Source organism: Podarcis bocagei (genome assembly GCF_964188305.1).
Source record: "Podarcis bocagei genome assembly, chromosome: 13".
Lineage (NCBI taxonomy): Eukaryota > Metazoa > Chordata > Lepidosauria > Squamata > Lacertidae > Podarcis > Podarcis bocagei.
This window is the reverse complement of record NC_138138.1, coordinates 30,089,535-30,112,677: the sequence shown is the minus strand read 5'-3', so window position 1 is coordinate 30,112,677 and position 23,143 is coordinate 30,089,535. Positions and strand designations below refer to the sequence as shown.

The window sequence follows — 23,143 nt, the reverse complement described above, 5'->3', positions numbered from 1 at the left end:
CACCATGGCATTGCCAAGTGATTGTCAGGTGGTTGCCCCTGCCCACCTGCCAAAGTGTCCCCTGAGTGTCGAAGGAGATCTGAATCTAGCTGGTTGGTAAGATTCAATTCTCCATCATTGATTTAAGTCATGGGTACAATTTTCTGCCATAATCATAGTCCTAATCACACACACTATACACTTTGAAGGGGTTGCTGGGAGCATGAAGATCTGTGTAGGAAAAATAGACACCAGTCATTCCTCAGCTTCCTCTTACCTTTAAGAAGTTCCATGATGTTTGTGATGTTTTCATCCTGATGTTCATGTGTCGTCCCTTCCATGGCATGAATCAGGAGCTTTATTGCATGTGAAGCAGCCTGACAATATATACAGTGACAACTGGAAGCTTCAAAAAAAGCCCAAAAATGCAAGCAACAAGAAAGGAATAAAGCTGGTTGGATTATTCCAAAAGTTAGGATGCAACATATTGTAGGGAATGTGACAGTGCTGATAAAAATGGGCAGGGCAGGCCAGGCTTCAAAATACAGAGAGAATAACATGCTAAATGAGATATGCCTGATTTATTGGATCATCCCTGAAATCCCCCCCACTCATGCTGGCTCTAGTCAAGAAGCCCCAGCTCCTAGATGTCCCATCCTTATGTCACTGCTGGAATAAATGTATTGCCTATAGGATAGATGAGCCATGACATCACTGACAGATTTCTCCCTTGGGAAGGAAACGTAGCAATAAAAAACACCTCAATTCAAAAAGTTGTGCAAATGCACCTTAAATCCATTTCTTTCTGCAGCCTTTTCTAACTACCCTCCTCTAAACCTTTGATAGCTATGGGAAATGCAGAACTTGTCAGGGTTTCTATAGTATTGGATAATGCTTGCTGAAACACAGCCATAAGTCAAATGCAGACCTGCTTTTGCATAATACTTCAGGAGACAGCGATACTTATCTTCCAGCCCAACAAATCTTTCCTGATAACAGAATGTTTTTCTAACTTAAATAGTGGCTAAGGCTGCTTCCACACAGGCTGACCTTCCTACCTTTGACCCTTTTTTTCTGAAACTACTTTCCATTTTGTGTAGAGCAAACATGTGCATATAGGTTTGCAAAGTTCCTGAATAAAGAAGGCATCAACAGATGTATCCTTTTGAGACGGGCTGATGGCAAAAAATTCAAGCAATGTCAAGGACTTACCTGAAGCTTGTTCTCCCAGATGTTTGATATAATCTGAAAATGTGAGAAGTACATTATATTTCCATAGCTATAGGAATATTTTATTAGATGGGGAATCTGTGTTCCTCCAGATGTTAATTGGGCTGCATTTTCCATTATCCATAATCATTGGCTATGCTAGCTGGGGCCCACAGGATTCCCATCCTTGTGGCAGAGAGAATAATTGTGGTCAGGGTGAAGTGGCCCAGAGGAGCAGGGGGCCATGGACCCAACCACTCCCCTCAAAAAAAGGGTTGCTGTGTACTAATACAAGTTGTCAAGTGTTGGCAAATTAAGTGAGGACAGTCTGGCCGCAGTAGCATGTTAGTGTTGTAAGGACATAGAAGGCCAGAGGATTTTCTTCAGGGCTCCACATAAGCTACGCAACTACTTCCAAGTGTGCACACATGGGCTGTGCCTTTGGAATCCATACCAGGAAGGAATGTTCCCTAGCTGGGTCCAATAGGCTAAACATACAAAACCTTCTATTTCCTTGACGTCTTTTTTGCGATCTGCAAATGAACTTCCCCATAAGCCTGAAAGAGAAGGAAGGAAATGGAAATGACATTTTCTAGGAAATTTGCAGGACAGCACTATGTTTAGTGGCATACATTAATCATAATTGTATGCCACTAAACATAGCAGAGGGAACATGCTCGGTTCAGTGCAGGAAGGTGGGGAATCACTGAGCATGTGAACTAGTCTGAGGTTTGGATACTGCATGAATCTGTCGTGTTGCTGCCTCTTCCCCCTGTCAAGTCAGCAATACCTCTCAAGTAAGAAATGCTTTTTTCATTCTTCAGTATTCTCAGCACACCATTCTCAAATGTGCTGCCCAACAGCCTCATGTCAACAAATGCACCAGGGTGAAAGAATCCAGCATCATGGGGTGTGAATTCAAACCAGATACCTTTAAAAAAAGAAAAAAGAAAACCAGTGTCAGAAAGTGTGGGAAACAAATGCTTACACACATAGACTTCTTTTGCCGTATCAGCTTCTGTATTTGTCATGTTTCTTTTTGACGTCTTACAAACTATTGTTTATAGAATTTTCTATTTAGTTAATTGGCTGGCTATGTTCTGTCTCCATTCTGTTTTAAGCATATGCAGCACCGGGGTGCAAAGATCCACCCGGTACCCCCCCCTCCCCGCTTGCCGAGTCCCAGGCGTGCAGGAGGGTAGAGCCAGCTGGCCACCTCAGTGTCTCACTGGCTTGGTCGCCCCCAAACTCATGGTGCAGAGCTGCCCGCAGCAGAAGAGCCCACCACAGTACTCTGACCGATGGGCGGGCTCTTCCCAGACTCAACTCTCAGACCCTGGACTCTCGGCCTGGAGCCTCTGAGAACCTGGAGCCCGGGTGCCCCACACCCCTAGTGCCTATGGGTAAGATGGCCCTGCTTGGAGGCATCTGTTCAGCCTCTGTGAGAACAGGATGATGTGCTGTTCCAGGTAGTCCTTTGGTCTGTTACAGAAGGACTCATCTAATGTTCTTATGTTAGTTCAGCCCACTGTGTCAATTGCATTGATCCAAGGGCAGTCTCCAATAACAGCCGCACATGCTCCTTGGATAAGTTTAACACACATAGAGATTATTGATGGAAGAGTATAACAGTTGGGTTATAGGCTATCTTAATCAGGCTCCAAGGAGACCCAATAGACAGTGATTTCAAGCACAGAGAAGACCCACAAACATATGGATAAGATCCAAGCCCTTTTAAGTTGTATTGATTTCAAAGGGAACATTAGGCATCATGAGAAATGGCCATATATAGTTGCTGATTTGTTTTGTTTCTTACCTGGATGGCTTTTACTGGTGTCATCTAATTTGTTTGAATCCACCGCCGCATAGATGGGGTAAGGAACTGCCCCATTAAATGAGACCATCCTTTCCTTGGACAAATGACCATAATCTAGCTGTAGAGAAAGCGACTCGTTAATGAGGGAGAATATTGTCCCAATGCAAATAACAGCTTCAGAGAAGGGATTTTTCCCAGTTCCAAGCAAGGAAGGCAAGTGTTAAGTTCCTCCTCTGTACCTGCTGCGATTTTGGTAAGTTATAAGCCCTGCCAGCTGATGCTATTTGCATTTAACAATAAACAAATAACATTTGAAAGCAAAGACATTTTTGATCTCATGTGTAGCTTGACACACACAGTTGGCGAGAGCTAGCAGGATTATAGCCTGAGATAAACTGCTATTCCTACTGAGTATGTCACATTTAGAACAGCAAAACTGATCACTTGGGTACTTCTGCTATGTACCAAGATGAATCAAAAGGCTCTGGACTACCGTAGTTTTTATACTGTATTTTATGCTGCTTCTATGTTGTATTACAATTAAGTGTTTTAAATTTGTTGTTAGCTGCCCTGAGCCCAGTTTTTTGAACCAGTAAGGGTGGGGTATAAATAAAAAAATATTATTATTATTATTAGAGTAAAAATATACGTTGCTTGCCATTTTTGGTGGAATGATGGAAAATCTCTACAAGGCTTCCTGTAGGCAGTGCCTTGCTGACAAGCTGCACCATAAACTGCATCTGGATCTTCGTGCAGCCTCTAAATCAGTTTACTATGTGATCTGGAAGTGGTTGTGTTGCAATTGTGGTTTCTCAGTGGGGAAGAAGGAACATGGGATATACAAAAAGAGTTGGACTGTGGCATAGGTGTGTATGTTTTTAACCCCCCCCCCAAAAAAAAAACCAACAACAATTCTGTGCAACCACAAAGTATCTGTGGAAAGGAGGTAGTATACTTGCCTCATGCAACATTGCATAGAGAATGACACTGCCCCAGAAATCGGTCAAGGAGTATGTCTTCTCTTTACTTGGTTCTACAAGGGCATCCAGGGATTTGCTGGGATCCCACGATTGATTTACAAGATTGTCACACATCTTTGCTTCCAAAATAGGAAGCTTTCCCATCCATTCCTCATGTTCATAGATGAATGACATACACCTTGGAGAAAAGGCAAAGCATTGTGAACAAAGCTTTGAAGAAATATGATACAAATTAGCATGTTCCTACGTTGGGCAGAGCTTTCTTTATCAAATCCTTTAGCCATTAGAGACAAGCTAGGTTCCTACTTCTTCAAATGGTTATGCCAGTCATCACTGAATATAGTTTGTGTCCACTTACCAGGTAGAACCTGATACTCCACAGAGATACATCACAGCACCCAACAAATCCTCTTTCTGAAGTTCTCCCAGAACCCCTTGAAGTGCAATCATGGCCCGCAACCCTCCACCAGATCCTAACAGGGCAACATTAGGAACAGAACTCTAGGGAAACAGGGAAAGACAAATAACTGTCATATTTTGAAATATGTAATCACAAATACTTTTTACAACGTAACACCAAGTGGTGAAACTAGAAACAGATGGTGCATGGTAGCAGAAGACATGGTGTTATATTGGTGCTTTCCTAACCTGCTGTTTAACACCCCTCTCTAGCCACCTGTAAGCAAAAGCAATTTGATCAACAGAGAGACAGGAGACTGCTGCCATCCCAACCTGCTGTCTGCTACTGGTGAAGTTAAGTTCTGTAGGGAACAGTATATTCTCTTCCTTCATGAAATATTGATTGATTGTGTAGCTTTCGGAAGAACAATGGGAAATCAATTGCTGTTAGTTATTGCAATTTAAGCTTCCATAACTCAACTCTACTGTATCCCTAATTTCCTCTCCAAATTCTGCTTTCCACCATCTTCTCTCCCAGCCTCCCATGTTTTAGCCACCCACCCACTCACTTTGCCTTTTGTCTATTCATTTTTTCAAGCCCCTTTGTCTTGGTCATTTGCCTGCGTTGTCCATTTAGAGCACCTGAGCAGCTCAGTCAGTGACAGGCTGCCCCCTTTCCCCAAAATATCAGGGTTTTGTGTACATCACTGCCAGAGATTGTGTCGCTATTATCCAAAGTGCGAGCACCGCCGCATCCCTTAAGCATATTGCAATATAGACCATTAAACTTTACCATGGTGGTGTTGACCCCAAGCTTCAGAAAAGAATTGTGCACTTTGATTTTTCTTCTGCCAACAGCTGTTTTTTCTTCATCAGATACATCTCTGGAAATCCGGATCACATCACTAGTTTAAGAATAAAAGTCAACCATTTCAAAGTTGCTCATTCAAGTGGGAGTCTCTACCCCAGTCATCTGTGGAGCACATACAGACAACCCGCCATTTTGTGCTTCAAGTTTCATAGAAACATAAAGTCCACTCACCCCTTCCAGGTGACATGAAGATTGTGGCCCCGTGCCAACCCCACCTCCATCCTCATTTCCATGGCTTGGTCTCTGGCTGCAGCAGCTGTCGGGAGGTGCTACAGCCTCTCCCCCCAGCCGCAAAATTCAAATTTGTTTGTCTGCAATTTTGGACCAGTCATGGGTTGGCTTGAGAGTGTGGCCATAGAGGGTTACACTCATGGAGTCGTCACTCAGGTCCACTCCCCAGGGATAAAAGCCTTTGCCCAGGACTGCAGTCGGCATCAAAGTAGGAGAAATAGTCACACTTCCAGTGAATTTGTTGGTCCTGCCCAGCTTCTAGCCCCCTACAGCACCACTGAGTAACCATGTGGGGGAGAAAGCCACTGCTTTAGTGCTGGTATCAGGGTGTGTGTGTGTTTTGGGGGAGGAGCATGGGTGGGATAGCACAGTGTCAGTGATACCACCACCACCCAAATGAGGGTAGAGTAGGGTAGAGGGGAGCTGAACTTGGCTCACATTCAAAAGTGGCACCACCATCTGCTTCTGAAAGCATTTGAGGACCTGAATGGTGGAGTGGCTAGGTCAGCCTGGGGAGAGACCTCTATGACCTTTTGGGCAGTGCATAGCCTGGTTGGCTGCTGACAGGCATGCACCACCATCCTTCATGATTACTTCTGAGTGGGCTTACCTGGCACGATCTCCACTACTACCAGATAAGCCAGCAAGTGTGTGAGGGCAAGATTGCAGGTGCATCAGCACTGCTGTTGCAGGGGTGGTGGTAACTGGTAGCAAGTATTGAGGAGGCTGCTGAACACTGGTGGGGAAGCTGAGAGCAATCGTCCCTGGGGCCCTGCAAAATCTGGAGCTGGGCCTGTTTAAAAGCAAGCTCCTTGGACACCAGCAAGAGCATGTTTCAAGCTACTTTCTGAGACAGCTGTATATTTTTCATGTCCCCCAGTATTTACAAGAGTGTCAGACAAATTAGTGGACCCTTCTGCTACATCTCATGCTAGAGAACAGTTCTGAAGTTAGGAAACATTTCTGCAATCCTACAGGGTTTCCCCTTTGTTTTTTCACAAAGGCAGCCCTCAGTTTCTTCACACAACCATCGATTTTGCAAGAACAGTTCTGGTAATCGTTAGTTAGCAAACAACATCTGGATAAATATTACCTTTGGTTTGACCCAGGCATACATAACCTGTGACCTTTTGAGCTGAGTGAAGTTCAATAGACATGCTTGACAGTTCAGAAAGGCTATATTGGCTGCCTGTGTGGGGCTGCAGAAAGTGGATTTAAGCACTCAGAAGTCCACATTACTTGAGGAAACACCATAGCTCAGTAACAGAGCATCTGCATCTCCTGCATATGTAGCATCTCCTGAAAGGGCTGGGAAAGAGAACCCTTTCTAAAAAGTCTGGAGAATCACAAGTTGCTCAGTGCAGACAGTGCCAGATTAAATCTTGTGGAGGCCCCTCGGCTGTCGAAATCTCGGGTGGGGGGCTCGCAAATTATCTCCTAATACATTTTTTGTTTTACCAAGCAACGATTTTAATAAATCAATTTCAAGATCAAATCAATATTATTTTGATCTATTGTCATGGGGGCCCCTAAATGCTCTGCCTCTCTGGCACTGTACTAACCAAGATGGACAAATGGTTTGATTCAGTAGGAGGCAACTTGCTATGTTCCTATCACTGACTGGTGAGCTGTGTTTTGCTTGATGGGACCCACATTGTACTAGCCATGCACCATCCACTGTTACACAGTTTCCCGCTTCCAGCGTTAGTGCATGCATAATGAAAGCAGGGGGCTCCAACCCAAATATATGCAGGTCTACCGCAGAGCCAGAAAAAATCCACACATACACAAATCATGCATACAGCTGAATGCACAGGAGTACTCTCTGACCAATGACATGCATGAGTACAGCCAGTTTAGAGGAGCATTCCTGCCATCTGATCGTGCCCCTGACATCCTGTGGGCTCCCCAGTATCAGCACCCATCCTCAGTGGGATCACCAGGAGTGGTGGCAGCCAAGCAGAAGTGCTACGAGCTGCAAGGGAGGGAGGCTATGATCCACCCAGCTTTCTCTGCTTCCCAAGCAGACCTTTTCTTGCAGCTCTTCACTGCAAGGTAAACTGCAACCGGTGGGCCCAAACCAGACAATATGTCAACACTGGCTGACCTTCAGCACCTCCAATGAATTTGAACTGTTTTGCCTTACCTTTGTTTAATAGACAAGCTTTCTCCATTAATAGCCTCGTTTTCCTTTAATAAAGGAAGAAACAGAAAGAAAATGTGAGTCTATAATGATTCAAAATCGGGGTGTGGGACATCAGTTCCTGAGGCCTCAATGTGGCTCCCCAGGCCTCTCCCTTGACCCCAAGCTACACCCCACTCGTTAGCCACCCTTGCTCTTCAGACACAACCCTCACTGCCCTTCTTCAGGTGGTTATTGCATTGCTGGACTGTGTCATTAACTCTTACAAGGCCTCTCGCTTGCCTGGAGGATGGAGAGGGGTTGTGTGCAGAAACGAGCCACTGTACAAAGGCACAAATTGAAATGTGTTGATATTTTGTCTCTGGCCCTACCTACCACTGTCATGTGGCCCCAGAAAGTTATCTCAAAAGGAATGTGGCTTCAGGTCCCGTCCCCTCCAATATACTTAGTTTCACCAATCCTTCTTGTGCATTGACAGTGCCATGTTGATTTCTTCAGGAATGACATTCTGCTAATGAATTTGCTGTTGTAGTATAGGATTGGTTGTTGCTTTTCTCTCTCCTTTCTTGGTCCACTACCCAGGTTTTGCTCACTTGCTCTGTATTTCATTGTTTCACATAAAATATGATTTCATGTTTTTTAAGGTCTCTAACAATTCAACTGATTTGGAAAACAAGAGGGAGAGGAGAATGTTCCATAATGGATAGATTTCTTACCATTTCTCTTCCTGCTTTGTTTATTGGGTAACCCACAGATTTCAGTGTTTTCTGTGACAAAGAAACAATTTCACAAAGTCTTCAGCATTTGTCTTACAGGATGTTTTCAGATGACCAATTTATTGAACATTCATACTCATTTGTTTTCATGGAAATTAGACCATGGATTTGCGCTGGCTTGTTTCCTCATTAATTTAGAGGAGTCCACACGACATCTTCCTCCTCCCATTGTTGACCCATAACTTTCAACCTTTAACTCCAGACATTTTTGCTCCATGGAAACTTCCAAAATGACTAGGTAATGCACGCTTATCATTAGGACAGGGGTGGTGGTGGTGGTTTTGCCCTGATTTTCTTTTGGCAGCTCTTACTTCCCTTTATTTTACCTTAGTCAGTCATCATGTAAATTTCGAGCAAGGGGCTGCTTTTGAAGGCTTTTGCTCTGATCTTCTGATTTACGCTAAACTAATCAAGAGTTGAAATGACTATTGCACACAAATTATTGTTTATATAAAAGGAAAATGGAAGATAGAGAAGGGGATTCAACTCAGCTGCTTTTTAGCCATTGCCAAAGCTTGGAAAGTGAAAAGGGAGGTAAATGTCCTTCTGGGCTCTGCAACCACTAAAGAACTGTTAATTTAAAGCTTCTCTCCTCCTCCCGCCTAAAAAAAAGTGAACTAATTTGTGCACAATTGGGATTGAGTTGAGTATGTGAATGGGTCCTTCTTTCATATATTAGCAAGCTGAAAAATTGCTGCAAGAAAACATGGGGACTAGAAGCAGGAGGATAGGTGTATGGGTTAGCTAGTAGTTGGAGATAAAAATATGATGGAAATAAACTGTTAAAATGTCTCTTGCTGGTGATCCATCTTCCACTTTTACTCAAATGGCTGAAAAGCAACTGGTCACAAGAAGTGGGAGGGAGGAAAAAGGACATGAGGCTGGAAATGGGGAAGGGTATGGATCTGGAAAAAGGAGCAGCAGTAGTCACCCACCCATATCACCCCAGCCCTAAAACCTTTGGGATGATTGCGTAGAAATAAAATGATGTTGCAGCTGCTACCAAAGCAACCGTATTTCTCAGCCTCAGTATTTTATTAGGAGAATCTTACAAAAATGTACACTTTAGTCAAAACAGCAGACAAAAATGTGCTTATTAGAATAAATTCACACTTAAAGGCTGAAGCATTTTCACGAGGTTTTTTTTAAAAAAAAATCATCATAATTTGCTGTGGAAATGTGGTGAACTAAATTTAACATTGGAAAAACTGGAAACTGAAAGAACTTAATTTGACAAAGAGCGTGAGAAAAGACCTCTTGTATCAAGTCAATCCTTCTTCCCACAGTTGTCATCCAGGTGTGTCTTGGAAGCTCACAAGCAAAGCGTGAAGGCAATAGTCCTCTCCCCCACTGCTGCTCACCCATAATCTGTAAAAACTCATTGGGTGATGACCCTGGGATTAGCTCTTCATTAACAACCTTACAGATTGGTAGTGGGATATGATAACAAACACACAAGCATGCAGGATAAATTTGTGTGTGAGTCTAACAGCACACTTGCCATCTCTGAGGTGGTGGCTGCTCTCTTATTATAAGAGAAAAATTTTTAAAAACCCTCCCATTGCATATCATTGTGTATAATCCTCTATTTGCTTGAATCTATTCACGAGGAAAGACAGCAATCAGAAAGAGCTGTACTTACATTTCTATCCTTTGGAGACTGAGAGTTGGATGGACCACAGTGTTCACCTGGGGTTCAGTGCAATGATTCTCCACTCGGCCTGAATAGATGTTGTGGAACAAGGAAGATATGTGATTGCACAGAGGACCTGAGTCATTTCATGTCTCGAGTGGCAGTAGTTTCTTTACATATAAGGTAAGAAGTTTTGCAATAGTTTCTGAAGAGTGAAGAGCTATGTGCGTATTCATGCATCACTTCCATCAGCACTTATTTACAAGGGGCAGCCCCCTTTTTTCCTGGTACCTGTCTTTTCGGGTAACTGCAGTTTCTTATTTGTCCTTTTTTATCTCTGTGAATTAGTTAGGGATTGTAGAGTTTGACCTTGAAGTTATATCTTTAAAGTGTATGTATATCAGGGTTGCATCTTGTTCTTTGTGCATTGCATGTATACATATAAACTAGCAGCCACCATTTCTCCCCAGAGGCCCATCAGAATGATGCTACAGCATGCGATTCTAGTGTTGATGTCATGTTATCCCAATGGCTGGGGGGGGGGGAGTATGACAGCCGCAAATGGGCAACTGCCAGGAGAAAACACCACCGCTACCAACAGTAAGCTCCCCATCTTTTTAAAAAATATTACTCTCCACTCTCTTGGCTCCCTCAGCCTAAAAGCGGAGATAAGCACCACACCACATAGTCGAATTTGACTGGACTTAACCGTCCAGGGGTCCTTTACATTTTGACCTTTACTCTCCCCTCCAATCAATTAAAGGTACTCAGTGTTTGCAACCTGAGAACTGCATTGTAAATTAGGTAGAGGACTTGTTTCAACACTTTTACAGTATATGTGTGCATTATCTAAAAGAAATAAATCATTTTTCTTTCAAACGATTGATTTTCTTTCATTCAGATTGAAAAAGTTAACTGAAGTATTAATAAACAAAAACTCATACGGATAATGAGTTAACTATAAAACACTGTGCAACTTTATTCGAAAAGTAAATCACAGCTATTTCAATAGGACTTACTTTCTAGTAAGTATACACAGTGTTGTGAACTGGGGGGGAGGTGGGGAGGCTATATGCCTGAGTACCTTCAAATTCCTGGACCCAACAAAGATTCAATAGCTGATATTGGTAATGGCCCCTAAGTATGGTTTGTTAAGTTAACAAAGGAAGTGACTCTGTGCCATAGGCCATGTGGGTATACCCTCTCCCTCGATTCTCTGGTAGTTAGAAAGACAAAACACCAGAGTTGAGGTGTGAGAGCTAGAAGCTAGAAATTAGAAGCAGCCTGGGCAGCTGAGAGATGGAGTCATGTCTGATTTCTGCTGGAATCCAAAGCTGTTGCTATGGGAAAAGCAAGAACTTCTTGGGGTGCTAATGCTGGGAGCCCCTCTATAATAGGCTCAGGTTATATATATGTATATATCATATCCTATATCATATACCATATCATATACCATATATCATAAAAACACCAGTCTTCACTGTTCCTTGTTACAAAAGGAAGCACTGATCCTGGGTAAGTTCCTGCAACCCCTGGAATCTCGTACCGCTCAGAGATAGGGGTAGTGTGCAACAATAGGATTGTAACACGGTTGCTGTAATCAGATGGCTATTTTCCCGTCTATATCGTATTGAGGACACATTGAAGGGTGCATCTAACTGAACAACAGTGGATAAAGGTAAGTGGGTTTCCTTATCCGAAAGCATGGCAAGGGAAAGTGGGATGAAATATCTGCTATCAACTGTGCAGTGGGAAGGATTCCAGGAGAGGGGATGTCAAATGAAGACCGCCTCAGGGCCTGTTCCACCTGCCCCCACCCCTGTTCTACCCTGGATTCTGTATCAGCTGTGCTGTTAGAAGGCTTCCATGGGAGAATGAAAGGTCTGGTAGGAGGGGGTAGTATCTGGAAAAAGCCCTAGCTTTCTCATATTCCATTTCTGTAGGAAGGATCCTGATAACTTTTAAATGTGTTAATATTGTTTGCTGCTTGGTTTGCTTTAAAAATGCAGCTTTAGGTTCCCTTGTTCACTGGCTTGGAAGTATCTGTATCCTGGACAGCAGGTCATATATTAAATTGCAACAAAGTAATAATGGATAATATAATAATATATTTGCAAGGGGGTCAAGCAAGGTGAATGGGAAGGAAGCAATCTGCAATTATGTCATAGGCAAGTATTGTATGGCTCTTGATGGGGGAAAATGGAATTGGAGGGGAGTGAATATGAAAGCGAATATTATTTATTGTGAAAAAAATTCTACCTGGCATTTTATCTATAATAATCAGGAGGCAATATTTGGTACATCAGGCAAAGAAGCAAAAACATACAAGTTCAGTATTAACCATCACATTTTTATAGACACACAATCTGAGCACTTTCCATCCTTCCCACTGACAACTTTGCCACGAAAGGTACAGTATTAGAAGGGCTCAGGATTTAGTGCCTGGGGGCAAGAAGCCATGAAAGAGTGGTGCTTTCCTGCTACAATCTTGACTTCAAGAGTGAGTGTATGTATGTATGTATGTATGTATGTATGTATGTATGTAAATGCAGGATTGCAGCTCCTTTACTTCTGGTGAAATACAGTAGTTCACATGTTGGTTACTTCATATGTAGTATCCTGCACTAACCACAACAGTGGTGTACTTGACGGTGTATAGGATGTGGTTCATTGCATTACTGTCAGTGGCGCCACAGCCTGGCCACTTCCACATTGTTGAAACAATCAACAATAACATCCGTACACTTCTCTTACTTTTGGAGATGACGGAGGCACAGGCAAATAAACTACTAATCTGTCTACCACAGGACATGACAAGGCCTGAACAATGGGGCTGTCTGTTGTGTGTTTGATTTTGTTCTACATGTGTAGCTCACACCCATGTGAAATATGTTGCTACTGACAATTTAAAATGTTTGTGCTTATTCCCAAAGGATGCAACAAAAATCCTTACCAAAAGAATGCTAGGGATGAGGATGAGGAATTCTCTCTAATACAGCACATTTGGGGGGTGGGGACTACAATTAAACCGAATGCTGTCAGCTATAATATATACAACCCAGATGCAGTCTACTGCACTTAGATTCTTCAAATTCTTCTCATAGGTACAAGTTTGCTGAAGACTTTTCTAAAAATGTCTTTAAACTCTCTGTTCCTCAGGCTGTAGATGAAGGGATTGAACATGGGAGTCAGGATAGTGTAGAAAACAGAGAAGACTTTGTACAGATCCTTCAGTGTGTCAGTCTTTGGTAATATGTAGACTATGATAATGGTACCATAGAAAATGGTAACCACAATAAGATGAGAGGAGCAGGTAGAAAATGCTTTCTTCTTGCCACTGTTTGAAGGGATTTTCAAAATGGTGCTGATGATGCAAACATAGGAAGCGATGGTCAGTATCATTGGTGCAATGGTGCATGCCGATCCCAAGACTGACATCAGCATTTCTGCCTGTCGGGTTTCGCTACCGGAGAGCATTAACAATGGCTCATAATCACAAAACTAATAGTCAATTACATTGGGGCCACAAAAATTCAATTGAGATGCATGGAATGCTGTAAACGCAGCAAGCACAGCTCTAAGTATCCAAGGAGCAAAGGATAGGAGAATGCATAACCTACTCTTCATGATGGTTACATAATGCAGTGGTTTACATATTGCTACATACCTGTCATAAGACATCACTGATAAGAGAAAACACTCAGCACAAGCACAGGAACCAAAGAAAAAGGACTGCAGAAAACACCCGCTAAAAGAAATCCCATGATAGCCACTAATCAAGCTAGCCAAAAGCCTAGGGAGGATTGTTGAGGTGTAGCATGTCTCTAAAACAGACAAGTTCCCCAGGAAAAAGTACATGGGCTTGTGAAGATGGTGATTGGCTAGGACTGCTGCAGCTATAAGGAGGTTTCCAGCAACTGTCATGAGGTAGATAGCTACAAATGCAACAAAGAGGAGAGTCTGCCATTCAGGAAGAGAACTGAAGTCCAGGAGGATAAATTCTGTCACTGCAGTTTGATTATGCTTTTGTCTTTTTGCCATGAGTTATTCTATCTAGAGACAATATATTTTCTAAAACAGAAATCACAAATGTAAACATGATGTGAGTGCCATCTGCTAATCCATATATTTAATACTATATACAGTGGTACCTCAGGTTAAAAACTTAATTCATTTTGGAGGTCCGTTCTTAACCTGAAACTGTTTTTAACCTGAGGTACCACTTTTGCTAATGGGGCTTCCTGCTGCCGCCGCGCCGCCGGAGCACGATTTCTGTTCTCATCCTGAAGCAAAGTTCTTAACCCAAGGTACTATTTCTTGGTTAGCAGAGTCTGTAACCTGAAGCGTCTGTAACCTGAGCGTATGTAACCCGAGGTACCACTGTATATATATCTACCCACAGTGTTTAGATAAATCACATTGGCAACATCACTCTGAACACATTTCCTGCTGTTGCAGTTAATTTATTTCTAGCTTTTATGCCTGATGACGTCAGAAGGTCAACACTCTATATAATCTTCATTCGATTTTAGTGAAAAGGCAATGCCCTCTATATTATTTCTTTATTTGCTCTTGTTATACCAGTGAAATTGGCTTAATTCCTACACAAAGAAACACACACACAGGGGGTGTGGAGAGACAGATTTATCTGTCACTGTTTCCTATTATTAGGGCTGTTGTGCCATATGAAGAAGTTTACAAAATGAGGACAGACCACAAATTAGTCAATGGTTGCTAAAAAAATAAATAAAAAAGAAAGTGTCTATGAGGAAATGCATATGGAGACAGAGACAGAGATTTGTCAAATATGAACATACCTGGTAGCATTTGCTTATGTAAATACATGCATGTAAGGCAGTGGAGATAAACCTTTTTTCGCAAGAGCTCTGCATCAAATCCGAAGTGCACACTACAAATATAGTTCCTAGTGCTTGGCAGAAAGTTTTGACCGTCGGAGCTGCAACATAAGATTTGTACAATTCTGATGTATTTACAAACTCTGACTCCTGAAAATTGAAATGAAAGTTTGACAGACTAAACTTCTTGGTATTATCTCTGACCGTTGGTATCTTTCCGTTACAGTAAAATCTGGGTGCGTGAGTGCACAGCCACCCAGCTCGTCGGACAGAGTCCGCGGGTCCTTGCGGAGAAGAAAGGAGCTCAGCCGGACACAGGAGCAAATACGAAGATCCGAGTTTATTGCGCAACAGGTTCAAAATGGCATTGAACCCCGAGAATGGGGTGACATAGGCTTTTAAAAGTTCCCTCCATAACCCAGAATACAGTGCAGGAAACGTCATGAATACATTATGGGAAGGTCATGTTTCGCGAATTACATCATGAATATATTTTACACGTCATGAATAAATTTAGGAAAGGTGGGATTACATTCATTAACATTTCGGATGAGGGAGGGGGAATATGCAGAGCAGGAAATATACATAGATAAACATTTATTGAGTACCGGTGGTGGCAAGACAATGGGCCAGAGATATGCATCGTCTGCCACTTCGTATTGCCCGGAGGAAGGGTTTGGGGGAACGATCTGGCAGGATTAAGAAGTTCCTGTGTACGTGACCTGCCGTTTCGGGGATTATGGAAGTAGGGATAGCATCATGGAGACCAAGGGGAGCTGAGTTGAATGACACCAAAAGTGAGGAAATCGGAGTTACGGTTGATTTTATATCAATTTCTAAAGATTTCAATGATTTCCAACCCATTCTGTACTATAGGGCAAAAGCAGAAACAGAATGGACACATTGTAACAAGATTTTGACAAGCGGAAACAGAATAGATACATTGTAACAGGATTTTGACAGTTTTACGAGGTCCCTGGTTTCGGATCCATTGTTCTCGCAGTGGGGGGCCGTCAGCAGCTTGTCAGGGGTGAAATGAGGCGTGCAGGAGCTCCCTGAGCTAGCTTCCGCAGGACGAATGCATGGCTGTGATTGGCTAAAGCGCGGCCATAGGAATAAGCGGGGAAAACAGGAATACACGGTCTACTCGTTCTAAGTATGGAGCGCAGATAGGCATAGGAAGAGATAGGGGAATATTTGAGCTTATTTCGCTCGTGGAAGGAAGAGAAAGAGGGGGTCTGGGAAAAGTGTGGTGCTTATGTAACGGTGAGGGGGCTGAGGGTGAGCGTATGGTGGGCAACCTCGAGGTCATCGCCTCGGACGTTCAAGAGGAAGGGGGGAGAGGCGCCCCCCCGGTCCGTATCAGTCCCCCATTCGGAGATAGATTTGCATTAAAGTTCTATAAGAACTTGCAAATCCTTTCTCCGCACCATCGGAGCACTAAATTTCAGTGATCTCATATTCCCCTTCCCCCAAATGCCTCATCCGTACGTAGTCTGGGAAGGTGGGAGTATGTCGGGAGCGGGAATAGGCTCGAAGAGGAAAGGAGTTAGGCGAAGTAGAGTGACGGAGGAAAGAACAGCAAGGAGTAATACAATGCACGGTACAACATAGGATAGAGACACAAAGGAAAACAGTTAAAATGATGAACAACATGACTTTCAATAGTTGTCTGAGCCATCCTAGCTTGGGCAACCATCCCCACAAGTCCACATCGGATAGCCCCTCATGCTGGATATCGTGGAGCTTCCCTGCTAGCTCATGGATGTTGTTTAAATGTCCAGTTATATTTAAGGTCTGGTCAGTCACATACGTGCAGCACTCTGTGCCTATTAATGCACAGGTGCCTCCTTGACTGGACAGGAGGAAATCTGTCGCAATCCTTGTCTGTAGGCTCAACTGTCTTACCTCGGATAGTTCCGACATGAGAGAGTCTGTGATCTGGGTCGCCTCTTGCATGAACTTAAGGAGGATGTCAGTGAGTCGGAGAATATCCACATGATTTGAGCCGGCACCATAGGCGGGGAAAAGTGCTCGACCTACGGTTTCTCCATTTGCAGCAATGTCTGACAGGTCCGACAGCTCTTTCTGTTCCCTCTTATTTCTTTGTCTTCCAGGGGGTAGGTGTGAAACTACCCTGATTCCAGGTACAATGTAGCCGACGAAACAGGATCCGGACATGTGTGGGCTTACCCATGTATATGCGCGGTGTCCGCACACCCAGAATAAGCCGCTGAGGTAAGACTCCATTCTGCCTGAAGCAAAAGTCTGCAGCAGCATGGAGTCTGTGGGTTGGGGTTTCCAGTCCAAGGGGTGTCCGACGACCGCGGCCCAGGCGACGGTGAGGTTAGGGAAAGTCCGGGGACCCTTTGCGTTGGTGACGGTGACTAGGCCAGTTGGTAGGATTTCGAGAGCGTAGGTACATGTACTGGACCCAATGAAGGTTCCTTCCCTGGAGAAGCTGCGGCAAAGGGGTCCCTTTGTAGGGCCAGTAAGATAGAGATATTGATGTGTCAAGTTGAGCACAGTTAGGTTCCAGGAGGTGACGTTTCTGGAACGGAATTGCTCAAGGGTCACTGGTACTGGAACAAGTGGAAGGCTCTGCTGGAGGTGACTGGGCGCGTGAGCGCAGATCCAGCAATCAGGGTAGGGTGCTTCCTTTGCCACCTGGCTGAGGAGTTTGATATAGGAGTTTTGTTCCCAGGAGGAAAGGAAGTCCTCTCCCGGGAGCGTGGAGTCAGTGCCGAATTGTCGGGGTGCTGTGCCGACTGGGTGGAGTGGGTCAGTGGTGTTCAGTAGCCGCCTGTCCCTGGCGATACCGCCGCATCTCAGGGGTCCAACGTTATCCCATGAGGGGGAGCGTGAAGGATGTATGGGATGGTGCCAGCCTTCTAAATACTCGGCCCCTTTCCACTCATGAGTGACCCCAAGGTTCCATAAGCAGCAGAACCGCCGTAGGCAGAGACCCTGGAGTTGAGGTTTCCGGGTCTCTGGGGTGGAGAGGAGACACTGGAACCCGAAAATCAAGTTTCCAGAGGTTGGAGTCAGTGTAAGCGTGGGAGGCCCCTCCTATCTCGACTTCGGTCCAGTTTGGGTTTTGCGTGGTCTCCCCATTTTTGTAAAGGAGATAAGTCCCGTTATGGCAAGTCAGGCGGTAAGAAGAATGGTCCAGAGTGAGGGCAGCAGACCCGATACGGCGTAGGTCCTTGTTTCGAATGAAAAGTTCCCAGTATTCGTTATTGGTGAGTCGGGGTACTAGAGAATGGCGCAGTAGGGTCCGAGACTCAGGAAGGCAGAAATCAAAGTCCCCCATTCGGTCAGGGTTGGACCTTCCCCCTGTCTCGACCTCGTGATAGTCCAAGAAGTGATAGTCCGTTTGCAATCCTGTGCAGTGGTCCGATGAGGTAGACATGACTCTGGATAAGGCGGCGAGAAGAAGGGCGGTGCAGGCAAAACCCATGACAGGTGTGCGTGTAGGGAGAGAGATAGCTCGAAAGTTGTCAGACGAAAGCGTCAGATGAACTGTCAAAGCGCGGCTGTCAAACGGTGCTATCAGATGGATCGGTGAAGTAGAGAGCTGTCAAACGGAGCTGTCAGATGAAGCGGGATAGAGCGGTGACGTAGGGAGCAGTCAAACGAAGCTTTCAGATGAATCGGGATGGAGCGGTGACGTAGAGAGCTGTCAAACGGAGAAAGCTGTCAAACAGAGCTGTCAGATGAAGCAGGATGGAGCGGTGATGTAGAGAGCTGTCAAACGGAGAGAGCTGTCAAACAGAGCTGTCAGATGAAGCAGGATGGAGCGGTGACGTAGAGAGCTGTCAAACGGAGAGAGCTGTCAAACAGAGCTGTCAGATGAAGCGCGGGATGGAGCGGTGACGCAGAGAGCTGTCAAACAGAGCTTTCGCAGCGTTTGAGACGTAGCTTGAGGGCGTTGGTGTCCGGGACAACCTCGGATGTCCAATTGGATGTTGTGGTGTCTGGTCCGGTCTGTTGGGCCCGACCTTGGCCCCGATCTGCTGGTCTGGTCTGTTGAGCCCGACCTTGGCCCCGATCTGCTGGTCCGGTCTGTTGAGCCCGACCTTGGCCCCGATCTGCTGGTCCGGTCTGTTGAGCCCGACCTTGGCCCCGATCTGCTGGTCCGGTCTGTTCCTCCTCCTCGTCGATGTAGGTGGTCGGCGAGGGAGGTGGGGTCGTGTAGGTATAATCTTCCCCGAAGCTTTCGAGCGTCTCCTGGGGTGGTGGTGATGTTTTGCACCTTGTGTGGTGCAACCATGCACTTTTCTCTCCTACCTTCACGGCGGTCGGTGAGGTCAGGAGTACCTGTAAGGACCTTCCCAGGAAGGCTGGAGGGGTTGCTTTTGGTAGACTTTGACGAGGATCCAATCACCTGGGTGGAAGGAGTGGGCTTGGACGTCGATGGGCAGATTCTGTCCTTCGACGGCCGCGTATTGGTGGAGACGCTGGAGCTGTGTCTGGAGCTGAATGACATAATTAGTGAGCTCTGCTTCTCCCACCTCAAGTTCTGAGAGGGGAAATAGAGTATTGTAAACGGGAGGGGGTCTCCCAAATATGAGTTCAAAAGGGGAAAGTTTCAGGGGTCCAGTTGGAGCGCTGCGTATATTATGAAGGACTAGTAGAAGTGCATTTACCCACTTTAGCCCAGTGAGTTTGCAGAGTTTTCCTAGCTGTATCTTTATTTCTTGATTCATGCGCTCTACTTGGCCGGAAGATTGTGGATGGTACGGAGTATGCAGATCCCATTTTATCTGGAGGGTCCTGGCCACGATTTGGACTACATCAGCAGTGAAGTGGGTCCCTCTATCACTGTCTAAATGGTGGGGAACACCAAACCTGGGAATAATTTCTTGTAGGAGGGCTCTAGCGACCACTGTGGCGGTGGCCTTTTTACAGGGAAATCCTTCTACCCAGGAAGAGAATTGGTCTATTATGATTAAGGCGTGTTTGAAGCCTTGGCATTGGGGTAGGTCAATAAAGTCTAATTGAAATGAGGCGTGCAGGAGCTCCCTGAGCTAGCTTCCGCAGGACGAATGCATGGCTGTGATTGGCTAAAGCGCGGCCATAGGAATAAGCGGGAAAAACAGGAATACACGGTCTACTCGTTCTAAGTATGGAGCGCAGATAGGCATAGGAAGAGATAGGGGAATATTTGAGCTTATTTCGCTCGTGGAAGGAAGAGAAAGAGGGGGTCTGGGAAAAGTGTGGTGCTTATGTAACGGTGAGGGGGCTGAGGGTGAGCGTATGGTGGGCAACCTCGAGGTCATCGCCTCGGACGTTCAAGAGGAAGGGGGGGAGAGGCGCCCCCCCCCGGTCCGTATCACTTTCCAAGACTTTACCTTCCATTGCTTCCACAAATCAGTGGGAGTTCATTCAGGTATGCTGTGTAGGGATTTCAGACCAAGTGGCATATTATACAGTAGAAATATGCTATAATATGTAAACAACAAAGTAAGGCTTAGATAAACATCAGGAAACATCAGCTGCTGCCACCACAAGTTTTATGAGACTAGTCCAAGCACAAAACCAAATAAAAAGGGAGAGAAAACTTTTATGCATTACAGAACACAGCCTTGAACACCTAAAACAGAATACATCAAGGGAACACTAATATCACATTGCTTCAGACTACTGAACAGTCCAGTCCAGTCTAATTGTCAGTAGCTCTTGAGCACCTCAGGTGGGTTGGGGTGGGGGCTGTCTCTGCTCTGTCACTGGAATAGTTTCACCTGTAGACTGAATCTTGGAAGGTCTACAATCCTGAGTTATATCCAATGATCCAATGATACAGGGGTGCCAACTTAATTAAAATATTTTTTTCCGGGGGGGAGGTAAGCCCCACCCAGCATAATCAATCACATAATGCAGTGCATGCACACTATTTGAACAGCAACACCCATCAACACTGGGGGGCCCAGCCCTCTTAAATATTCTCTTCGGGGCAAAGACCCCCTTTGTACCTAGGAGTTGGCTCCCATGCGATGATAGTTCTACTCAGAGTTGACACATTGAAAATAATAGCCATGACTATGGTTAAGCAATTTAGGTACTTAATTAAAATGGTTAATACTCTGAGTAAAACTAAGTTGAACACAACCATAAGTCCCTTGCCTTATAATGAACAAGTACCCATATTTTGCAATGTTTAACCAGTCCCATAAAGGATCTCCTAGCCCCTGTGCTATAAAATAGCAGAATATTTGCAGCAGCTACTGAGAGAGGTCAACACTCCATCAAATAGCAGAATTGGAAGGGACCCTGAATGTCATCTAGTTCAACCCCTTGCAATGCAGGAATCTCAACTAAAGCATCCATGATACATGGTTATCTAATCTCTGCTTAAAAATCTCCAATGAAGGAGAGTCTACCACCTTCTGAGGGAATCCGCTCCACTATCAAACAGCTTTTGTAATATCCCTAGAAATCTCCCTCTCTTTCAACCTCTCACACACAAACCTTTGTACCTTCAGGGATGTGCTCCCCATCAGTGCTTTGACCTCTTCTTTCAAAGTATCAGGACAGCTGGATATAGATCCGTTGGTACTTTTCCATTTCTTTCCTCAAACAAAATGTGTGACTACAATAAAGGTCTGCACACAGCATTCCAACCTACTTTCTCTGACTACATCTTGCAGTTCTTTATTTTTACTCTGTGAAGATGTAAATTTTCTGGGCAGTTCTGCCAAAGGGAGTTCTAAGTCAAGTCTCTGGTGAAAGTTCCTTTCAGAAAATAAAAGGACAAAAGGGACCTTTCAATGGAATGTATTAATTTCTCATACTTCCCTCCCTCCATTCTATAGAACGGAAATAAGCATCATGGGGAAGGGAAAAAAATATGCCCAATTATGTGTGACACATGAGGCACTGCATCTACCAAGGAGATTGCAGGCCTACTGCAGGCCTGGCAGAGTTGGACGGGGGAAAACAGCTTGAAGAAAGAGACAATGCATGTGCTTTTGTAAACGAGGAAAATCTTTAATAAAAATTATTTGTGGAAGATGCCTGTGACCTCTCTAGCTTGCATCTTTCCTGCAAGGTGCATAAGTGTACCCTTGATAGCAATTTTGTGGATGCTTTCACTCTTCTAAGGTTCCGGCTTCGGGGGGGGGGGTCATGGTGTTACGAGACAAGGGCAAGTTCTCTTGGTGACATAGCCTCAAGAAGCATGTCAGGAGATCCTCTGATAACTGGGTGCGGGGTTATCAGGTGTTCCAGAGCATTTTCCAGGTGGCCTACTCCAAACGAGACTACTGGCACCTCAACAACCACATGGGTGTTTTTCTCAAGGCTCAGGTACTGGCTGGGGGTGCTGTAGCTATTGCCTTTGATGAGGCATTTTGCCAGCAGGCACAGCACAATCAGAATTCATAATGGGACCTCCATAATAACAAGCTCTGACTTGTTCAATCCAAAATATACTCAGAGTCCTTTCTTTCTCAACTCTATTTCTGCCAGCTCAGCATATTTCTTAGTGTCTCCATCCATGGTTTCCTTCCCCTTCTCCAACATCATAACTCCACCATTGGGTTGTTTCACTCCTCCAGGAAACATTGTGGAGGTCCTCTCAATTTCATTATCTATTGCTTTACCATTCCATTCTCTAGTGGAAATCCTCAATCAGTATTTTTTCCCAGATACTCTGTAACTTCTCCAGCCTCAGCTTGTCCAGTACATTTTTATTCACCATTTTTTGCATCTCTGCAGTCAGTGGTTTCAGTATTTTCACCATACTGAGTGCTTTCTTTGAGATCCACACAGTCCTTGCTTATCAAAAGTACTTTCCTAGCATTCTTCTCCCACAGCAGCACGGCCATGTAGTTTCACATTACAATCAGCAGATTCACCAGTGAGGTGGAGGATCAAAAATAAAGTGAAATAAAATCAAAACAACTCAGAGATTCTCTTAGCTGTTTAGAAACTTTCGTAGGTACGTATATTTAAATAATGCTTTTTGTAAAAGGCGAAAGATTTATACGATCTGAGGTGAAACCAGAGTATGACAAAAAAGGAGACAAATTTGAAACAAATATATTATGTTTATTGTAAAGGTATTAAAACTAAATTACAAACTTTTGAAATTGGTAACATAATAAATTCAAAGGTACAATAGGCGGTGAAATAAGGTAATAAATTGCTGACATTGTTAGATTAAGGAATGCAATGTTGGGAGAATGTGGGGAGGTCCAATGAAAATTAACTTATTGAAAGATGATTTGAAATATATTTCTTTTTTCT

General features: G+C 44.3%; 2 protein-coding genes and 1 pseudogene across 3 annotated transcripts in view; 1 reads left to right on the top strand and 2 right to left on the bottom strand.

Moving 5' to 3' along the window:
- LOC308570474 (cytosolic phospholipase A2 gamma-like) overlaps positions 1 to 21,423 on the bottom strand; it is a 39,133-nt gene extending 17,710 nt beyond the window's left edge. Inside the window, exons 1-13 of the mRNA XM_081165338.1 lie at positions 21,373 to 21,423; positions 10,047 to 10,125; positions 8,345 to 8,395; positions 7,632 to 7,675; positions 6,579 to 6,793; positions 5,177 to 5,288; positions 4,343 to 4,485; positions 3,960 to 4,162; positions 3,005 to 3,118; positions 1,979 to 2,119; positions 1,692 to 1,745; positions 1,192 to 1,224; positions 257 to 385 (exon numbers count right to left, since the gene is read on the bottom strand). Coding sequence (XP_081021464.1) covers positions 257 to 385; positions 1,192 to 1,224; positions 1,692 to 1,745; positions 1,979 to 2,119; positions 3,005 to 3,118; positions 3,960 to 4,162; positions 4,343 to 4,485; positions 5,177 to 5,288; positions 6,579 to 6,598 — 949 coding nt within the window. The 5' untranslated portion in view covers positions 6,599 to 6,793; positions 7,632 to 7,675; positions 8,345 to 8,395; positions 10,047 to 10,125; positions 21,373 to 21,423. The remainder of the gene's footprint in view (positions 1 to 256; positions 386 to 1,191; positions 1,225 to 1,691; positions 1,746 to 1,978; positions 2,120 to 3,004; positions 3,119 to 3,959; positions 4,163 to 4,342; positions 4,486 to 5,176; positions 5,289 to 6,578; positions 6,794 to 7,631; positions 7,676 to 8,344; positions 8,396 to 10,046; positions 10,126 to 21,372) is intronic.
- LOC308571672 (olfactory receptor 2AP1-like) overlaps positions 1 to 23,143 on the top strand; it is a gene marked incomplete at both ends in the record, with an annotated part of 295,033 nt that overhangs the window by 20,047 nt on the left and 251,843 nt on the right. The window lies entirely within an intron of this gene.
- Positions 13,125 to 14,078, bottom strand: LOC308570635 (olfactory receptor 6B1-like; annotated as a pseudogene). The gene has a single exon. The product of its transcript is annotated as an olfactory receptor 6B1-like (transcript).